The 19911-nt window shown below is 36.2% G+C and overlaps 1 protein-coding gene across 1 annotated transcript in view; it reads left to right on the forward strand.

Moving 5' to 3' along the window:
* The window catches only part of GLIS3 (GLIS family zinc finger 3), a 134625-nt gene extending 115131 nt beyond the window's left edge, over nt 1–19494 (forward strand). Inside the window, exons 8-11 of the mRNA XM_053466174.1 lie at nt 835–1003; nt 6077–6243; nt 18450–18632; nt 19231–19494. Coding sequence (XP_053322149.1) covers nt 835–1003; nt 6077–6243; nt 18450–18632; nt 19231–19367 — 656 coding nt within the window. The 3' untranslated portion in view covers nt 19368–19494. The remainder of the gene's footprint in view (nt 1–834; nt 1004–6076; nt 6244–18449; nt 18633–19230) is intronic.
* The last annotated feature ends 417 nt before the right edge of the window (nt 19495–19911 follow it).

Raw genomic sequence — 19911 nt, forward strand, 5'->3', positions numbered from 1 at the left:
TGCTATTAATTTGAAAAGTTATCTCATATATATATATATATATATATATATATAACGGCATTGGAGCTTAGACAAAACTTTAACTGTACTCTCTAGTATGTCAAGCAACCAGTCTACAGCAGATCTGTCATTTTATTCTTTCATATGAAGGTTCAATCCCATAAAAGCAACACAGAAACCTTTTCAATGTACTTTTTCTTTTTCCCCACTAATAATCTGTGCCCATTGGCAAAGGGTAACACATTCAGAAGTATTAAATTATTAAAGTATGAAAGTGTTAAAATCTCCCTAAAAATAAGGTTTTGGGGGAGCAACTACACAGCTGAACCTGTGACTATAAACAGACACTCCTTATAGTAAATATGTGCTACATGGATTATCTCCCTTGATTTTTGGATTTCTAGTAGTGACCAACAATGGTCTAATCTAGCACTAATGTACAGTATGCTTGATTTATTTCCAATTATATATTGAAGGAAAGTTGACTTGTGGATTTATTCTTTCTCGCTACATTTAGAAAAAAAAGCAAGTAAATATGCTTTTTTTTATTATACAAGAAGAATATCACATTCCTTGGGTGTTATATTAATTATTTAATTACTTAATTATTTTTGCCATAGACAAACAGTATTAAGCAAAATGTGCTTGCATTGCTTTTGTTATTCTCATTTTAATTCTACAGTATACAATATGTTCTTCATTAGCAGTTTAACTGTTTTTTATGCTGCCCATAATAAAGAAATAAATAGATGTAAAAATTCAACGTAATATATTTTATCCAAACCCATAGCTTCAACGATTTATAACAATATTTCCTTTACCTCTGTATTTCAGGAAACATGTTCTCCAGTTCCCACTCAAGCAGAAGTGGAACTGCTGGTGGAAATGTGCCGCAAGCTCTACCACCTAACCATCCATCCCCAGGGAGTAATATACAGAGTAGTCCACATAATCCACCATCCCAGCTACCTCCTATTACACCAATGGAACCAGGCTCAGAAAGGTAGGACCAATGACTGTATACTCAAAAAGCATTAAATAGATGCAGTACATATTGTTTCAATCAGAAGTCCCTCAATAGTGCGCATTTTGACTGAAGTACGCATATCCTAAGGGAGTGTAAATTGTGCTTGTGTAATCTGGTCTTTATATTAATTACAAGGACAGAATGTTATTTTTTTTGTTACATTCAGTTTTTGCTTGTTTTATTGAAGTGTAACAAGCCTTTCTTTGGAAGGCAAGATTCTGGTGCCAAGAACATATCACTGCCAGTAGTTTGATGGGGATTATGTTGTTAGGAGAATTGGTTTGGTAATAGGACATAGTAAGAGAATTTTAAGTGTTTCTTTAATAAAAAAATAAAAAAATAGTCCAAGCCTCATTTTTTTGCACAGTGGAGCTGGATATTCATATGTACACTGTTTCAATTTAGCTATTGTATCTATGTGTATATATATATATATATATATATATATATATATATATATATATATATATATATACAGGGCCGGCCTTAGGGGTGTGCGACCTGTGCGACCGCACAGGGCGCCATGGTTGCAGGGGCGCCTGACCGGGACTTAGATTAAAGCAGCGTTTTTTTTTTTTTTGCTTTTTTTTTAAACTTTATTTAACATCATTGATGTTAAATAAAGTTTAAAAACAAAAAACGATGCTTTAATCTAAGTCCCGGTCAGGGGCGCCGAGCGGTTGCTCCTGAAGTTCTCGGTGCCAGCATCGGACTATACCGGCGCTCAACATGAAATGCCGGCAGAGCGAGAAGACGGATGCCTCCCGCTCTTACCGCAGGACTCCGGCAACAAGGTAAGTGGGGGGGGGTAGTTTGAAGGGGCAGAAGGGGGGGTAGTTTGAAGGGGCAGAGGGGGGGTAGTTTGAAGGGGCAGAGGGGGGGGTAGTTTGAAGGGGCAGAGGGGGGGGTAGTTTGAAGAGGCAGAGGGGGGGTAGTTTGAAGGGGCAGAGGGGAGGGGTAGTTTGAAGGGGTAGAGGGGAGGGGTAGTTTAAAGGGGCAAAGAGGGCGGGTAGTTTGAAGGGGCAGAGAGGGGGGGGTAGTGAGGGGGGGCACCAGAGGAGTAGTCCGCACAGGGCGCCACAACGCCTAAGGCCGGCTCTGTATATATACATGCACACACATAGGTAGAGAGCGAAAGAGAGAGAGAGAGATAGATAGATAGATAGATAGATAGATAGATAGATAGATAGATAGATAGATAGATAGATAGATAGATAGATAGAAAAGCCTGCAGGAGACAATGCCAAAATGTACTGGAAAGCATTAAGTTTGGAGCCATGAGTAGCTTTGGCTGTAAGGAGAATATAACTGTAATGCAAAATGTTTCCAGTGAATCACATACACATTTTCATGATGTTACATTTTGGTTTCAGCATTAGGTGTTGAAGTGCCAGATGGAGAAGATTTATATTAAACTGTTCAGAACCGTTTATCTTTTGATGGGGCATAAACAGCTACCCCTCTTGTGAAGCTTAAGCATCTGAAGTCTCAGGAGGGCCAAACCAAGAGGATTTAATAACATCTGCGACATACTATTGACGTTGGCATGGTTCATGGCCAAATTCATTGTGTTTTTCAAAATAGCTTAGCCTCCTGGTAACATATAAAAAGAAATTACACAAAGACTAATGTTAAAATGATTGACCATGTAGAAAACAGTTCTGTGATGCATTTGGGAAGCCAGGAACTTTTTTCTTTGAGACATTTAATTTTAAGAAGAAAGCCCTGCTCTTGCAAGTTTAGAGTCTATTAAAAAGTTACCCCAAATTATCAGAACCATGTATACTTTGTGTTCATTAGGTAAAATGGCTTTAAATTGTATATATATATATATATATATATATATATATATATATATATATATATATATATAAGTGAATGCCTAAATTATTGATAGGGGGCTGGTGAAAGGCCTGGGCTCATACCAGATGCTGGGTTTATACAGAGTTGCTGTGAAAGCATCAAACAGAGATAAGAGAACAGGAGGCTTCCATTACCTCTTAACACATTATGAATCAGCATGTGATAATAGTCAGCATGGCAAAATACAATGCAATGCATGTGTAATTCCTAAAACATGTTGCATACTGTATTCAAGTGGCTGTTGAACAGTAATCCACAGATATATTAAATTAGATCAAATCATCTGCATTTTTCTTTTTTTACTTCGGTTTTTTTATGTACAATGTCAAAATTGTGTTTGATATGGCTTGCTACCAAGATTCCAGACACCAGGAATGAAGGGAAGAACACATTTTACCTGTATACAATTCTCCAATTCTTTGACTTGTAGATTCAAAACATCTTTTGCATTCTGCCATATCGAAGTGGAGGACAATCCAATATGTGAACCTGGGACCCTTAAAACCAAGGGAGAGCCCTGGTCACATCTGGGCTACCTGATTCAGATATTTATTTGTAAACCGCTACTGTTTGATCTAAATTCACTAGTTTTCAGCAAAGTACATTTATGTAATGATCTGTGAAATCAAATAGTAGGGGTTTTTTTCTCAGGCACAGAAGAAAATAAATATTCAGTGTTCTCTGAAAACACATGCTGATTCATTCAGAGACAAATCTGGATTGAGACATATCCAGGTTCTCTTTTCTGAGGCCTTAGAGTACCATAGTCACATATGTGAGTAAGCTTGGAATTCAAAAACATGATTCACTAATCATGATAAAGTCTACAAATGTCTGTTCACAGAGGTTTGTCTGGCAATGAGCTGTTTTTATCATCCTATGTGATTTTAAACTTACTCATACGTGTGCTGAGGGAGAGGAATATTAAATAGAAAAAAATGTGAAATGTAGGCTCGTGCTATGAAATGGCATTGGAATGTATGAGATCCATCCAAAATATTCAATTAGTAGCTAAGCGAGACATGGAAACATAATCAAGACACAAAATAGCTGTTGTTTGTATCATGAAAATATATCACGTTACTCAGCCATATGAAAAGGTGGCCTACAATGTAAAGGAAAGAACCTTTTAAGTATTTTACTTTTTTTCCTTTTCTTTCATTGATGATTTTTGGTGTGGAGGAGCATGCTTCTCCCTCTCCCTATATATATATATATATATATATATATATATATATATATATTGCACATATATGCACATCATCTGTGGGTAGCTGGATTGCATCTATTCCATCATTCATAATCATTTATGTATTTGGGCTTGGAAAACACTTAAGAAGTGGCCGGAAGCAGTGTGTTGAGTTTACTCATATTAAGTGTTCCACTTGGCCTGTGTTCTGCTTTAGAACTGGGTCTGCCAGCTGCCTGCTGCTTTTGTTTAATTTATTGAGCTGTTAAATAAACCAGGAACGGCAGACTAAAAAAACCTGAAAATCACAAATAACAGAAGTATACAATTTGATCAGAGATAAGAACTCTTTGGCCCATTTAATATGCCCATTTTTTTTCGGTCTGTTTCAAGACATCAACTCTTATGTGAATTTTGAAGAGGCTTTCTATGGCTAATTCTAATCTTGCGTATCACTAAAACAGGAATGTAGTCCTAATGCATAGTTTATGTCATGCAATATCAACGTTTTCTTACACAAATCATTTGTAAATTAAAAAAAAAGTTAAATGAAACTTTTTTAGTGAAGCAGTAAATCATGTTTTATGTGTGCCTGGCTTACCATAAAGGGGAACCCCTACCAAATATTTTTTTTGCATTTTAGCATTACATTGGAGTCCAGGTCAGTCTCCTCTTCCCGGAGTCTCACATTTCTCTGGACAGGAGTGCGCTGTTTAGTTGAGTTCTCCCCACTCGCAGAGCATGTAGAGCTCCAGATAGCGGTATTTTAGCCATGCTTATGTGCTCTAGCTCTGTCACCTTAGCCCAAACTAGTAAACAAACACCCCGACACCTTATCGTCCTGCCTCGTGGTAAACAACAGACAGGTTGAATCATAATCATCCAGACACTGACACTATAACAAATGAAAGTCTGTGGGAAAAGGGTCTAATTTGACAGACAGGGTTTCTTTAGTTTTGCAAAAAAAAAGTCAGATCAGTGTGGTGTTTGAGCAGAGAAAGTCTCCCCAGAATATCACACGACTGGCAACACTGCCTCCAGGTTTGCAAATAAAATATTTTTGGAAGAAAATAAATTGTTCTTAAATGCCCAACTATATTACAGTATACAGCACTAACTAATGTAGTCCTTATGTAGATTCCTTTCTACCTCTTATGCTAAAAGGCTGCTCCACTTATCCGCAACCTGCTCATTAAAAGAAATACCTTGTAACATTTTATCTTGGCATCTGAACCTCCATGAAATCCTAGCATTTTCTACAATATTATCCCAATTTATGCCTATTTTGTTTATTTGCCAGTGTCGGGACTAAGGGATGTGAGGGTTCTTTTCTGGAGCATTTCAAGCATCCCCACCACAAGCTCTTGTGTAGCCCCCTCCTCCTGTTTCTATATGAACTGACTCTGAGACTCTTTAAATATTAACCCGTTAATGGCCCATCATGCAGATTCTACATAGTGACGCATCAAGTGTGTTACCTTAATGACTCTAATACCTGTTCTCATGTAAACCTTGGGGTGTCATTGTTTAAAGATACACTTAATTGAGTAACATGCATTCAAACAGTGATATCATCCATTCTGCTAGTAAAAGCACTATTTAGGCATTTAGATATCATCAGGTCACTCTAGAGTATGAATGCATCATCTTCAGACTAAGTGACCTTGACATTTTACCCCTTCACCATGAGACCCTGACATTGGGCTAATAACCCTGAGAGTTATGAAAGACTCCATAGCCTGTTCGTTTTACTTAAGACATTCTTGATGAACTTTTCATATTTGTAATGCTCAATTTTTAAACCTTCCTGTACCTTGTTCTTCAGAGCTACCTTTTTAAAATAAGGCCTGTTGTGCTGCTTTCATAGAATTACAACCCTGCCTTAAGGGCTTGGCGAAGATATTGTAGGCTTAGGATTTGTAGCACTTACACTCACAGAATAATTTATGATTTAATTTTAAGATATCTTATTTAATTTAGTTGCCGATGCATTTCAGGTTTTCTCCTCATCACTTGAGTCCAAGGAGAATTACTGCTCCACCGGGTATGATGCAGAGACGCACTCCACAGCCTCCAACGGTACAGCCAGGTGGAGGGAACTATATGAAGATATACCCTTCAATTGCAAACTCCTCAGTTCAACCAAACAGCCTTCATGTTCAAGGTAAGGTAATGTCTGAGGGTAAACTCAGTGTATTTATTTCCTAGCCATCAGTAAAATTAATAATCAGTGTTTGAATTGTGATGCTGTATATACCCTATTTTTGGCCAGGTAAGTCATAGTTTGACCTGTTTTCTGTTTCCAACTGCCTTAGTATGCCTTGGTTTACTAAGAATTTATAAACATGTCGCTCTTGACCTTATGTATAATTTTGTTTCAGGTTTGTGATATTACTATACTACTACCTTACTATATCAAACACTGCATTATTTTGATGACAATGTAGCTATAATCATTTATAAATAATAATTCTAGATTCTGTCTGCGTCATTGATGATTTCTCAAATCTGGTAGATTACAGTAATTCCTTGCCTTATACCCTCGACATCGTAATTCAAACAGGAAAATCAGTCAGAGCTAACCATTTCTGAATGTGCTACTCTCCTTCAAAATGTATGTGCGTTGGAGTTATCAATATACAATAAATGATAAATATAGCATGACCTGTGCATCATTAGAAAGTATTAGCCTGTGTACTTAAGGTTGCCAGTCGAAGATTTCAGAAAGGTCTATTTAGAAATATGGAGCATTCATAAAAGTGGCATACTCCACACTGTCCAGTCTCAGTCCCGGATACAAATAGTTAAGTTGAAACAAAAGTGGGTTTACCTGTTTTTCCAAACTCCTGTATTGGCTTACCTCCTTTTACTTACATGACTTCACTTTGTAACATTTGCTGTGTTTTCCCCTGTGATGTAACAGTAACCTATGTTCATGTTTGCATAAGGCTTCCCCATAGAGCAGTAGTACTGCTGTCCTGACAACTTTGAGAGAAGGTCATAGCCCCACTTAGGATGATTTGTGGGACCTGCAGTGGAGTGAAAACACTCACCCCTCTATAGTATACTTCATCCTTTACCCTTACCTTTACCAGTGTAATTTTCATAATAGCATGCAGGACTTTTGGCATGGAAACAGTTGAAAACTCTTAATTTCCATGACAAGTAGCCCAGTCCATAAGGATATACAAATTTTTCCTAAAGATATATGTGTTTTAAAATAATCCTTCATATTTATTAATAAGCTTTTGCGGCTTACTGCAGTACACCCACCACGATAAATACATCCACCCTCAAGAATGAGTTAACTTTTTTATACCTTTGTGTGGTATTCCTGTGAGAGTGTGACACAATTAGGGCCAGGTCCATTAAATGATTGATGTTTACAATTTGCTAAAGCCTCACACCATTTGTCTCCACTTAATTCATGTCCCTCGGAATATAAATTTCATGCAAGCAAGTTGCAGACTTGTCACAATGGATCATATAATTAATAAATAACTGAATATCTGGATTCAAGCATCATCGCTAGCCATTTCCTAGTAATTAACATATTAATAACAAAAGTGAGATGTTTTGGCTGTGTATACACACCAAGTCATAGTTCCTCCATGGCATTGCTACATGTGAGCTGAAAACAGTTTGAGGCTCATTTCATCCCTATTGGAGTTGCTATTATTATTATTATTATTACTATTATTATTAATGCAGTAATGACATTTAAACATGCATGGCATAGGCATAAAGCTATTCTGGATCTAACACGGGACTAGGGACTGATTAAGATTGGACTCTTTACAGTAGGGCAAATAGGCAGACCAGACGGCCCGAGTGGTTCTTGTCTGCTGCCAAATTCTATGTTTCTATTATAATCATCCTCATTTATTTGTTTCATATGAACAATTCATGTAATACAAATGGACAAGCAAACTTGAAACCTCGGAGTAAGGGCCCTGTTCACATGATCTACACTATACTTTATCTTTAAAAAATGACCAGTTTCATACGTGTGCAAAGTGTGCTTTTGTAAAATAACAAAATACATTGTAATCCACCTGATAAGGATATATTTATAAATAAAATATTGTAATGAAAATTCAGCCGATGAATGAATGCAGTGAGTTGGCTGTGCTATCCCGAGCCGCGTGTTATGAATGGGATGTTCCTAAATACTTGCTCTGTCCTCAACCCTTTTGCATTCCCCTCCGTTTGCTGATCTCTGTGTTCATGTCAGCTTTCATTACTAGCAGATGTGAATCAGGCCCAAGAATCACCATGTGCCATGCAGGCCACATTATATATTTCAAAAGTGTTGATATTTCTTGAGAGCTAGATAAATATCCCTCACTTTGGAGTTGTGTATGGGAAATCTCCGATTTATTAAGGAAAAAAATCCCTTTGAAAGGTATATTTTCATACCAACAGTGAATCAATGTTTCATCACAACAAAAGAGCATCAGATTTATTACAGCGACCAAATCCCTTTCCCGTGTATTGGAGTTACTGGGAAATCTGTTGATGCTTATACCAAAGTTCCCCTCAATTTGACCCATAATAATATGGCCTCCTAATGCATTTTCGAAAACACTGGTTTGCTATCCTGTATTTCTGCATTAGACAATGTTCATTGAAAAACGTATTAAAATCAATTTTAAAGATCAAACTGTGAATCTGTGATGTATGTCAAGTTAAAAAATACAATATGTGGACTGCATGCATCAAAAATATGCATTTTTTTTATTATTACTTGTACATGTAGTTTGTTGCACAGTGTCCTGGTAGGAAATGGTTGTTTAATGTATTACAGTATAGGAACAATTAAGGTGGACAACACAAATATGTTAAGGGCAGTGTTTTGGGCCTGAGTACCTCTCTTGCATTGTTGCTGACAGAACAGTACCCTCAAGTGATTCAGCCTGCATCAGCTACCTAGACTGATTAACATACCTGGGAACTTCTGGGCTCTGGCTACCCGGAGCCTTCCCTTGCGGGACGCGGCCAGGACTGCACACTGACGTCAGTGGGCGGTCCTGCTGACGTCGGGGGCGTTCCTGCTGACACCGGTGGGAGTTCCCACTGACGCCGGAGGTGTTCCCACTGACACCTGGGGAGTTCCCACTGACGGCAGCAGGAAACACCCCATTTTAAGGAAAAATGGGCGGGGAGTGGGACCGCGACCCGGAGCATCTGGGTCTTGAACCGGAGAACCGGAGAAGCAGTGCTCACCCAGCAGTTCCCAGGTGTGCACATAAATGGTCCCTAAGGTTTTTAGTTTTAGAGTGTAGTGAACCTTCAAATACTTAAAACAGACCTTTCGTTTTCTGCAAAAATCTTTATTTTACAGTTCCATCCATCTGAAATAATTTTTCCTTTCATCATGTCTGCCATATTGTTAAGCTGCCGATTGCAGTTCAAGCAGCATTAGTCAGGGTGGGCAAAAAAAAACTTTGGGGCAGGGAAGTGATTAGATAATGCTGGCTCTGTCACTGATACACTGATCTCAGCCTTCATGAAGCTAACTTTTCAACTCTTTTAACTTTTGGAACTTTCGCCCTTCAAAACAGTAATGCTAATGGATAAACAAAGACTACAAGCTATAGATAGTTTTCATACCATTTGCTAGTGTATATAGAACGGAAGCACTTGGGAAGAAATAGAAGAAAGGAGCATGACTTCTAGTTTATGTTCCTTTATTGAAGTAAGATGGGCTATCTGCCTCCTAAAACTAAGCAACACAGAAGCACCAGGTCTGTTCTCATATGGAAGGCAAATATATCAGGAGTAAGATATATATATATATATAATTATAAATCAGCTTGTGATTCTTTACAAGTTCCATTTTCACTTGGTGTTCTTATCTTTTTAATTAAGGTGATAAAATGATTTAAAGGAGTTTACAGGTAATGGATGCCAGCAGTAAAAAAAAAAAAAAAAAAAAAAAGCAGAACGTCTTTTGCAGTGTAATTGCCAACATATTTCTCCCTGTAATAATCAGGAGTGAGTCTGATCTGGAGGGTTCACTTCACCTATCTCTTTGAATTCCGTCATATGTGTGCCCCAGAAGGTTTCAACTCCCAACTCTGCCGAATTCTGCTCCAGGCATCAACATGATGTAGACAGAGTATCCAAAATACACTAATTTACTGACCTGATTCCTTAACAATACAGTATCTCGGCTTAACAAAGCAAGAATCACATTTACTTTATGGTATGTTTCTCCCATGCTTTTTCTTTATTGCCACTTATTATATTTTCATTTTTCTAACTGATTTAATGATTTTTAGTAATTGTTTCTCGCGAAATATACCTTTACGTTTCATATAACACTGTTGTCCAATGAATAAAAATATTCTATATTGTTGACATCAACCGATTAGTAGGTAGTATATAAAATGGGTGAGTGTATTAATTGTAGCTCAGTTTTCCATTATAAGATTTACTAAATGACATGAAAAAAGTCTTACGACACAGCATGAAACTGTAAGTCAAATAAAAATAAAACACACCAAGTTTTCCCCTGCACTGGCTCTGTTCTGTGTTCTTCAGGTAGTTATTTGGGAATTAGGCAGCAACAATGCCACGACGCGACGCACTGCTGTTTTTGTGTTCTACACACTTATCTTAAACATTGTAAGTTCACCAGCTATTATAAGCTAAAGAAAGCATTGCATTTAACTGCGGTGCGTTACATGATTTTGGTCTAAGAACTACTATCCTTAAGCCCAGTGTCTGTGTTTGGCTCTTTGTATGAAAATTCTGAGTGTATTGGGTATTAAAGTTCTACAAACTTGGTCCTGTCCCAGCAAGTGGGGTATCATTTACTTTGGGCTGTAAATTATTGTCACCCTTCTAAATACCTAAATCATTATTTTAAGCAAAACTGTTACTCAGAAGTGTTAAGTTTAGGGGCTCAATGACTTAGGTCTCTATGTCTATCGACTAATCAAGCCCATTAATCTAGTAGATTGGGCTAAAATAACACAGCTAGGACTCAAACACATGGCAAACATAAACTGTAGTGGTCTAATCATTGTAATATATGAAAACTAAAATTGTTTGGGGGGAAAATTGTGATATTGGAAAAAAAAATATTATTAATATTATTTATAATGTTTTATGACATGTACAGAAACTCTCTGTAAATGTTAAAATCTAAAACTTCACTGCATCAGAAATTGCAAATAAAATATTATAATAATAATAATAATAATAATGATGATGAAAAGGATCTATTAAGATGCAATACCAATGAAAGTAAAAGTTGACTTTAATATAATTACAAGGACATGCTTTCAAAGTACCAAATATAAAAGTGACTTTTTTGAACCACGAACATTCTAACACAATACTTTGAATAATAAAACGTTTTACGCCTGTGTATCCAGAGCATGCTGCTGCTTTACTAATGCCTTTATTAATAGTGATAGCAAATGCATGTACATTATGAACAGACATTATTTTACAAAATTACTTATTTAATTACTATAATGGCACAGTTTATTTGAAAAAAAAACAAAAAACACTACTGCTGTGAAAATATTTCCTTATCCAGACATAAAGCAATTTGTGACTGTTTTGTATGCTTTACCAGTGATAAGGCAGTCTATACTAACATTCCAAGTCATCAACCATGCACACACTGTCGTAAAAGTCTGCAGAAATTGTATAATTCACTTATATTGTCTAGAGGCTCTAGAAAAATACAGAAAAATATACAGAAAGTGAAAACGATTATATCGTAAGCTCTTTAAATAGTGCTGCAATTATTTTTTTGTCTTAATAAGGCTTCATTCTTTATTGCTTCATAAAACTTGAAAAGTAAGTTGCATCAATGATGTTAAAGTAAATGTAACTATCTAGTGTATATTAACATTCTTTAAAAATAGTACTAATACGAATTAAATAATAAGCGTGACATTGTTTTCAATTGCAATTTAAGTACCAGTGTTCTCAGTGTAGCGTGAACTTTGCAATCATCATTATTTATGCAAGTTATTTCATCATGTTCTGCGTTCACAGAATTGTAAAAACTGTTGAACTTGGCAATGTCATCCTTGCCAAAATGTGAATTGCATTTTAAATGTCATGATTTGACAGCACGTATGGCAGAAAATAATTAAAGATTATTTTTTGGTTTTAAGTCTTGCGAAGTTTAAACAGTTACTGTAATTGAAAACGGAGGTTGACGGGAACTCTGAGACTTGGAAATAATTCAAACACTATTTAGGAATTTTTAAGTGTTTATGTAAGGAAACATGTAAAGAAATCATCTTGTTTCTTTATATAAATGTATATATATATATATATATATATATATATGTGGAGAGGGGGATGGAGAGATAGAATAAAATCTGTGTACAGACAATAATAGTAGTTACATATATATTAAAAACATAACCATGACAACCAATGATATGTAAGTTCCGATTGGACAATTCCATTGGTTTTTACAAGAAGATAATGCCTATATACAATAACTGCTGGACATGTCTTTACATTTTTTTTTTTTACATAAGTCACCTTTTAGGTTATAACACAAGGAACAGATTTGAAAACACTATAATATTAATATGTTAATATTTGGTTTTTCCTTATACAGACAATTCATTCGCTTGTTCTGTAGTTCCCTATAATTCAATCAAACTTTATTATGTAAGACTTTAATTTTTTTAAATGTAATGGCTATTTTCCGTTTTATTTGTCTGCAGGCTTCCAAATAAGTAAGATTGAGCAAGTTTAGCCCATTCCAATTTTATGAGCTCATTCTGCTGCAGCCATCACAGTGACTAATCATAATAACGAAGCTGTGTCTATTAACCTCATAAAGCACCGCCTTTCGGTCAGGGCTTCTACTCACATTTTTAGGATGTAGAAAGCTGGCTGGGATTTCTGCAGCTAACTTATTTTTACATGATTTCAGTTATTTTCTTCTGTAGTCATCTGTTAAATAAAGGAACAATTGCCGAAACAAACCCAACGCTCCCATCCCTTACTATTTAAAGGCTCCGTTCCACCAGTTTAACGTTTATATGACTACATATATCATTAGAAACACCAGTGTTAGTACTGTTAAACAAGGGTTTAATAATATAGACTGTTGCCCTAGTCATACATGTTTTGTGTTGGTTTCTATGTGATTAACCCTTCAGAGGAAAAATATAATGGCAGATCTATTAAGATTTATCAATTTGCCATTCTAGAGAGTGCAGTGTATTATCTATGTAGAACATCACTTTTAAATGTTTTTAAATAATAGCTATAATAGCCATAATTTAATAGTTGCCTAGAGTCTTCCATAACATTGTCCATTGATGGCTTTGTTGCCAAAAAAAACATATTAAGCACAATAAATCGTCGTAAACGCACAAAATAATATCACCCTTAAAAAACATACATGTATGTTACAAAACTTATGTCCACATAAAGGTATGGCATTTCACAGAAGTAGCCTTGTTGCCCAGTTGTAAATCTATATCCCACAAGATGATTTTTCCATAGCCTGAATCAACTTCAATTAAGATGTATGATACAATTGGAGACAGTAAATGGTTTACAAAAACAATAGTTAGACTACTTAGATTATGGTTTTTACTCATGGTGTTCCTCTAATGCCCAACTGGTATTATAGTGACCTAAATGACAGATCTATGCACTGGGAAAATTAAAGTTAAGGTAGTAAGCAGAAAAGTCACTACGAATGTGTTGTGGGTTATTACGCTGTACATTATGTGGTGCTGGCCAAGAGACTTAATCAATAATATTCTCATGCATGTGTTGGTGGGATGTCCTTGGAGAATTCTAGACTAATGTGAGCAATATTGCAGTTTAATTTTCGTGTAAATTGAAGTGTTTCCCGCTGTTAGAAATTGTTATTGGGAAAGAAGTAATTTTAGAATAATTTAAAAAATAAATAACAATAATGATTGTTTAAGTTAATGCACACATTTCTGCTTTTTCGTCAACTAAAAACAAAACATAGCTTCAAGGTGAGATGCTCTACTAAAGAAGTGATACATTGTGCAAAGTGCACAACTAATAAATCAATAAAAGAAAAAGCATTTGAGGGGGGATTAAACCAAGCAGCGCTTGTATGTTACTCAATCGTACCTTGTATGGACACACCATAACATGTTTTTGTCATTGTCTGAAAATTGTACACATTCATAGAAAAAGCACTTGAACCAACATATTCTTAAAAACTGAAAAGTAACATCAATTGAACTATTCTAATAAAGTTAAGTAAAGAGCAAAGAAACAACTTTGTTATGACATGGCAAGGATTTTTTAAGGATTATTATTGTTTGTTTATAAACCACCATCATATTACGCAATGTTGTACAATGGTTACAGTTCATTCAAGAAAGTAAATGGTGAGCAAGACAGGAGTAAAGAGGGCAAAAAACAGTGTTCACATCTTGAGATGCATAGCAGACTTTGGTGTCAAGTCAGAAGTGCTCTCATTTGTCATACAATGAATGTCTTGTGGAGCAGGTGCTGGGTGGATGTGCCCGGGGTATTTTCCTTCCTTAGCTATGACTTTGTAAATCCAGTAGATGTAATTGGACACCACAGTATAGACTCCTGGTTTCTTAGGCTTTTCACAACCTTTGCCCCAGCCAATGATACAAACCTGGTACCAGGTCTTGTCAGTGGAACTCTGGCAGACGAGAGGTCCTCCACTGTCACCCTGACATGCACCGCGGCCTCCCTGGTCAATATCAGCACCACAGCATATTATCTGATATGGGTAGCATCCAGGCCAAACATTGCTCAAAGCTGAACAGAAGCAACTTATCCTTCTTCGGGACCAGAGGGTTGCAAACAATGCCCGGTTTTCTATCCAGTGACATAGCAGGTATCCCAGATCATGGGGTTGTATTTGGTGGCAGGTGGCAGACAGATGATGACTTTCAACTTATTGAGAAGGAGTGGGCAGGACAGAAGGAAAAGGGTGATGTCATGATCCATTTTGGATTTGGTGTACTGAGAATGAGTAATGATCTTATTCACTTGCTTAATTTTATTCAACATGCTTAATGGACAACATAGAGTTGTAAGTGCATCTTCAAAGGCTGAAGGTCTTACTATCTAATAGGAATCCACACGTGGTAATACTTAAAAGACAACTATCAAATAACTCTAGAACTACTTGTATTGCGCAGCTGCATGCTTCTTTTGTAGAAAAATCTAAAAAGGAGGCCGTGATCTGCATTGTGGCCAATAACTCATAGTATGATATTTCACAAAGAAGCCAAAACTACTATGCTCACAAATAATAATAATAAATAATACTCACATGTTATGGTCTTAAATATTATGCATTATGCTTATGGGGATTTATTCTCCACCACTAAAAATGTATTGCACTAAAATAATTAACTAACCTGTAAAATAATGTAGCACCCAGAATTAACGAGAATGACTTATGAATTATTGTAAATGTAAATCCCAAATCCAATGCTTAAAATGTTAGCGAGTGACCTACATATGTACATGTTACATATTAAACATATTAAAATAATGATCCTAATGTGATACTATTGTGATCACAAAAACAGAAGGAAGATATTTGGATTTCATGGTATATGAGATCCTGATTACAGAAAAAACTAATTTGAATACAATATTGATAATTAACTAGCAAATCCTGACTCAAACACGATTAAGAGAAAGTTTATTGAAAGCAAAACGATAAGGTCTTTTAAAATAAAGCAGGATATATGTATATGACTACTTACATCTGAATAAAACATACCATATCCATCCTTTTTATTTATTTATGTGTTCCCTGTAACATTCTTTTTGACATAATGTTTATTTTATCAGATGCTTTGCTCTTTTAAAAAATGTCATTATGAAAAAGGACACTACTTACAGGGATTTTCCTTTTTTTCTGAAAAGGTCATCTGTGCAAATTTCATGGCGGACTCCCTTTGGTATAACTAAATGTGCTATTAAAGTTCCACCAAAATTTAGAATGAACAAAGTAGACACATTTCTTGTTCGATAAAAAAAAACATATCGCAGCTTCAACTTTAGAAATGACTATGCTGGATCAGGTCTCCATAAGATCACATATCCCTTCCACTCATTTGTAGCCAAAAACGTTTCTCTCTTTTTTAAGTGAAGTAGGAGCCAAAATTAAAGAATCCATGTTATTTTGAACGTTTAATTTGCTCCTTAAAGGAAAGTTAGTGAGTCCGAATAGAAAATGTATGAGGGGTGGTTTGAAACAGAGTATGAATTTGAATATCTTTAGTAAGAATACAGTGATTGGGTATATTGTTGTAGATCGCAATTCACACATTTAAATAATGAATAACAATTGAATTTCTTAAAAAATGAGGAAGGACATCTTCACAATAGGCTAATATATGTGGTGAGAAGTTTACTGAACTGTTTCGTTTCTCAGAAACCTGTCTGTGTTAATGTACAAGTCAAAAGGTTCATATACATGCAAATCCTAAACCCCTCATTTATTCATTTTGTCTGTAAGTTGATAATTGTAACCTAAAGATGCAGATATAGATATATTTATTGTTTTTTTCCCACTTCCTTAGTCTTCATCATTAACCCACATTAACACTACTGTATGCTCCTCACCAGCTATCTCTTTATTACCCCCAATGCACAGGAGGTGGATGAAGAGGGGGCAGTTGGTGGCTCCTCTTTAGTTAGCAGTTTCTTCCATTCATTCATATGCTCACTAAATTGCATGGTTTTGAAGCATTAACAATCTTTTTTGTATTCAATAAAATGTCATTGTAAAGGCAACATACTGTAATAACCCAAAATGCCGAATATACATACTCATCATACTCATTTCCAATTCATGCTCATGTCTACATGTCTACTTCAGTCAACCTGTTCTGTATAAATTTGTAAGCATTTAATGCATGTCAGACTCTTGTTGAATCAAAATTCACATATCAAGTTTAAAGTTGAGTTTGGGGAAACTGAGAATGTGATAAAATATTTTTTGGAAACCACGATAAACATATTGGCACAGAGATTTAAGGAATTCATGTGCAAAATCATGAACACTCACATCCGGCAGCTCTCGCTGAAACGCTGACTTAGTCCAATACAGATGTTTTGTGAAACATACAGTGCCTTATTTTTTCTGATTTCACCCTTTGAGTGTCAGGATGCTTCTAGAATGCAATACTAAACTTATATATGTTAGGAATGCTCTCAAGGACGCAAGCTAAAAGTTGTGTTAGGGGCAAACGAATAGGATTAGTGGAACGGAGAACCAAAGACCCAGAGAGGGTCCATTCAGTCTGAGGTGTGCCATGACCAACGTACCAGGTAGGCCTATAGAGGGCCACTCCGTAAATAGAAAATGAAAGAAAGGATAGAGGAGAAAAGAGGAAATAAAAGGAAGGAAATGAATAGGGGGGGCAGGGAGGGCAACATTAGGAGCTGTAACGTAGCTGTGGAAGGGAGAGGCGTTGGTTAAATAACCATAGCCCCTCCCACAACTACAGGCTAATATACATCAGCCTTCACATATATAGCAATGTATAGGACATGTACAGTATGTCAGCATATTATTTAAACCAACTATTTAATCACACATTATGGGTGCACAGTATGGGGTACGGCCAAAGAGTTTTAAGAGAGTGTTGTTTCATATATGCTTTGATTTCTTTCTGTGCAATAATAGCAGAATTTTGCAAAATACTTATAATAAAGGGCTAATAGATATTTCGATGACACAAAAAACATAAGGAAATAAACATATAGTTTGACATTAGATAAGCATCATTTAGCCAATCTAGTCTGTCCATTGCTTTAATGCTGAAATGCATTAAAGCAATGGATATATCCAACTATAAGAAAGTAAAAATAAAATCTGATCATTGCCAGCTAATTTACTGTGAGATATGCAGCCAAGCATGCTGATCCATGCTAACATTCAGGGATCAGTGATTAGGATAGGCGCATCCTCCACCCTAACCCCCCCCCCTGAATAACCAATATAAAAACACAAAAAGGCATAAAAAGCTCCATAAAAAGTGAGTGCACAAAATGCCTGAAAGTTTACAGAACTGAACCCCTTCTTTTATGTGCTTACCCTCATATATTCCAAAAAAAAATGGAATGGGGGAATAAGGCGGGAATTTCAAAATAGATTAATATAATACTCTATCATTATATTAAAAACATGATCATATACTTCTTTTACTGATAACAACTGACTTACAGGGATTCTTTTAATGTTGATCACCACTGGAGAAAATTATAGTGATGATTTACATTATAAAGAAATATATATTTGGAACGGGGATTGCATTGCACGCCATGCTCGTGCATGTGAGTATGTTTTATTATTCCCCTAGTAATAACTGTCTATATCTTATGCAGGGTTTTATGGACAGCTGCAGACCTTTTGCCCCCCACATTACAACGATCCTCAGAGAAACATGCATCACAGCAGTGCCTGCAATATGGTGCCTCCATTTGAAGACTGTTTGGTTCAGGCTTGCGGGAATAAAACAGACTTTGATGCGTTCCACAGAGCTTTCAACTCTCACTCTGGCATTACAGGTAATCACTATTTTATTTCACCATGGCATACAAAATGTAACTCCAAATTCATGTTCTCTCTCTCTCTCTCTCTCTCTCTCAAGTCTCTCTCTGTCTCACTTTGATCTTTATCCATAGTGGTGTTACCCTTCTCGTATCACTGCCATCCACCTAGGCAAATTAAATTACGCTGGGATGGTGAAGCATCCCTAGTAAGTAGACCAGGAATACAGTTGTCCAAAACACTTAATATGCTACAAATGTTACTGGATAGTAAGGTCTAATGCAAAAATAGTACAATCTAAAGTACCTTTACAACCATGCATAGACCTAGGAGAGAAATAGCTATTATAATTTGTTATAAAGCACCATCATATTCCACAGCGATGTACAATGGGCAAACGAGACATAACGTGCAGAATTTGGATTTACAGAAACAAATATTTAGGCTCCTAAAAACATTGGCAGCATCTGGTACACTGTAGCTCACGGGGGAACAGCCTCCCTTTGCAGATATGAATATTATGTGCATATGTTTTGTATACTTCTGGATTGCTACTGGGGGAACTGCTGCTCATCAGTCTGACTTATATAATAAATCATCTGGTTTGTCTTTCAGTTTACGATTTCCCAGGTGGAACCAATGGCCTGTTTGGGGATTCACAGAGGAATTGCTCTGAAGATACAAGTTTTCTTCAGATCAATGCAGTGGACCGATGCCCTAGTCAACTTTCTTCAGTTTACACCGAAGGATGAGGACAGATAAAAATCTTGTCTTTTAGATCCAATCCAGCTTGGGCATTATTTGCCACTTTCACAGTGCAAGACATATGTCGGGTTCCCAAGTGAAATAAAAGAAACTACACAATACTGAAAAAGACAACTTAACTTTTATTTAATTTTTGTGCCTACTGGATTCCAAGTTGTATTCTATGTAAAGGGAATGAATAAAAGAAACTGGAAGTTCTAGTGCTTACACGAACATAGTTTTCAAATATTTAAAGTCACTGAATCTTGTCTAAAAACATACGTGAAACTATAGGAAACGTGGCAATAATGTACAACTATGTCACCTCAAATCCAATGGCTTAATATTTTGTTATGCGTCTTAATGCCGTGGTGTGGATATGAGAAGATGGCATCCAGGAAAGAATCATGCTCACGCTATGAGTATGTGAAATGCACACATGGATTCAAGCCGGAGAACAACTGGACTTCAGTAAGAAAGAATGAGCGGAATTTAATGTACTCTACTGTGAATGGTTCCCTCGTTTTATCTACGAACATACTGTATGATTTA

The sequence above is a fragment of the Spea bombifrons genome, chromosome 1 (assembly GCF_027358695.1).
Source record: "Spea bombifrons isolate aSpeBom1 chromosome 1, aSpeBom1.2.pri, whole genome shotgun sequence".
In the NCBI taxonomy this organism is placed as follows: Eukaryota; Metazoa; Chordata; class Amphibia; order Anura; family Pelobatidae; genus Spea; species Spea bombifrons.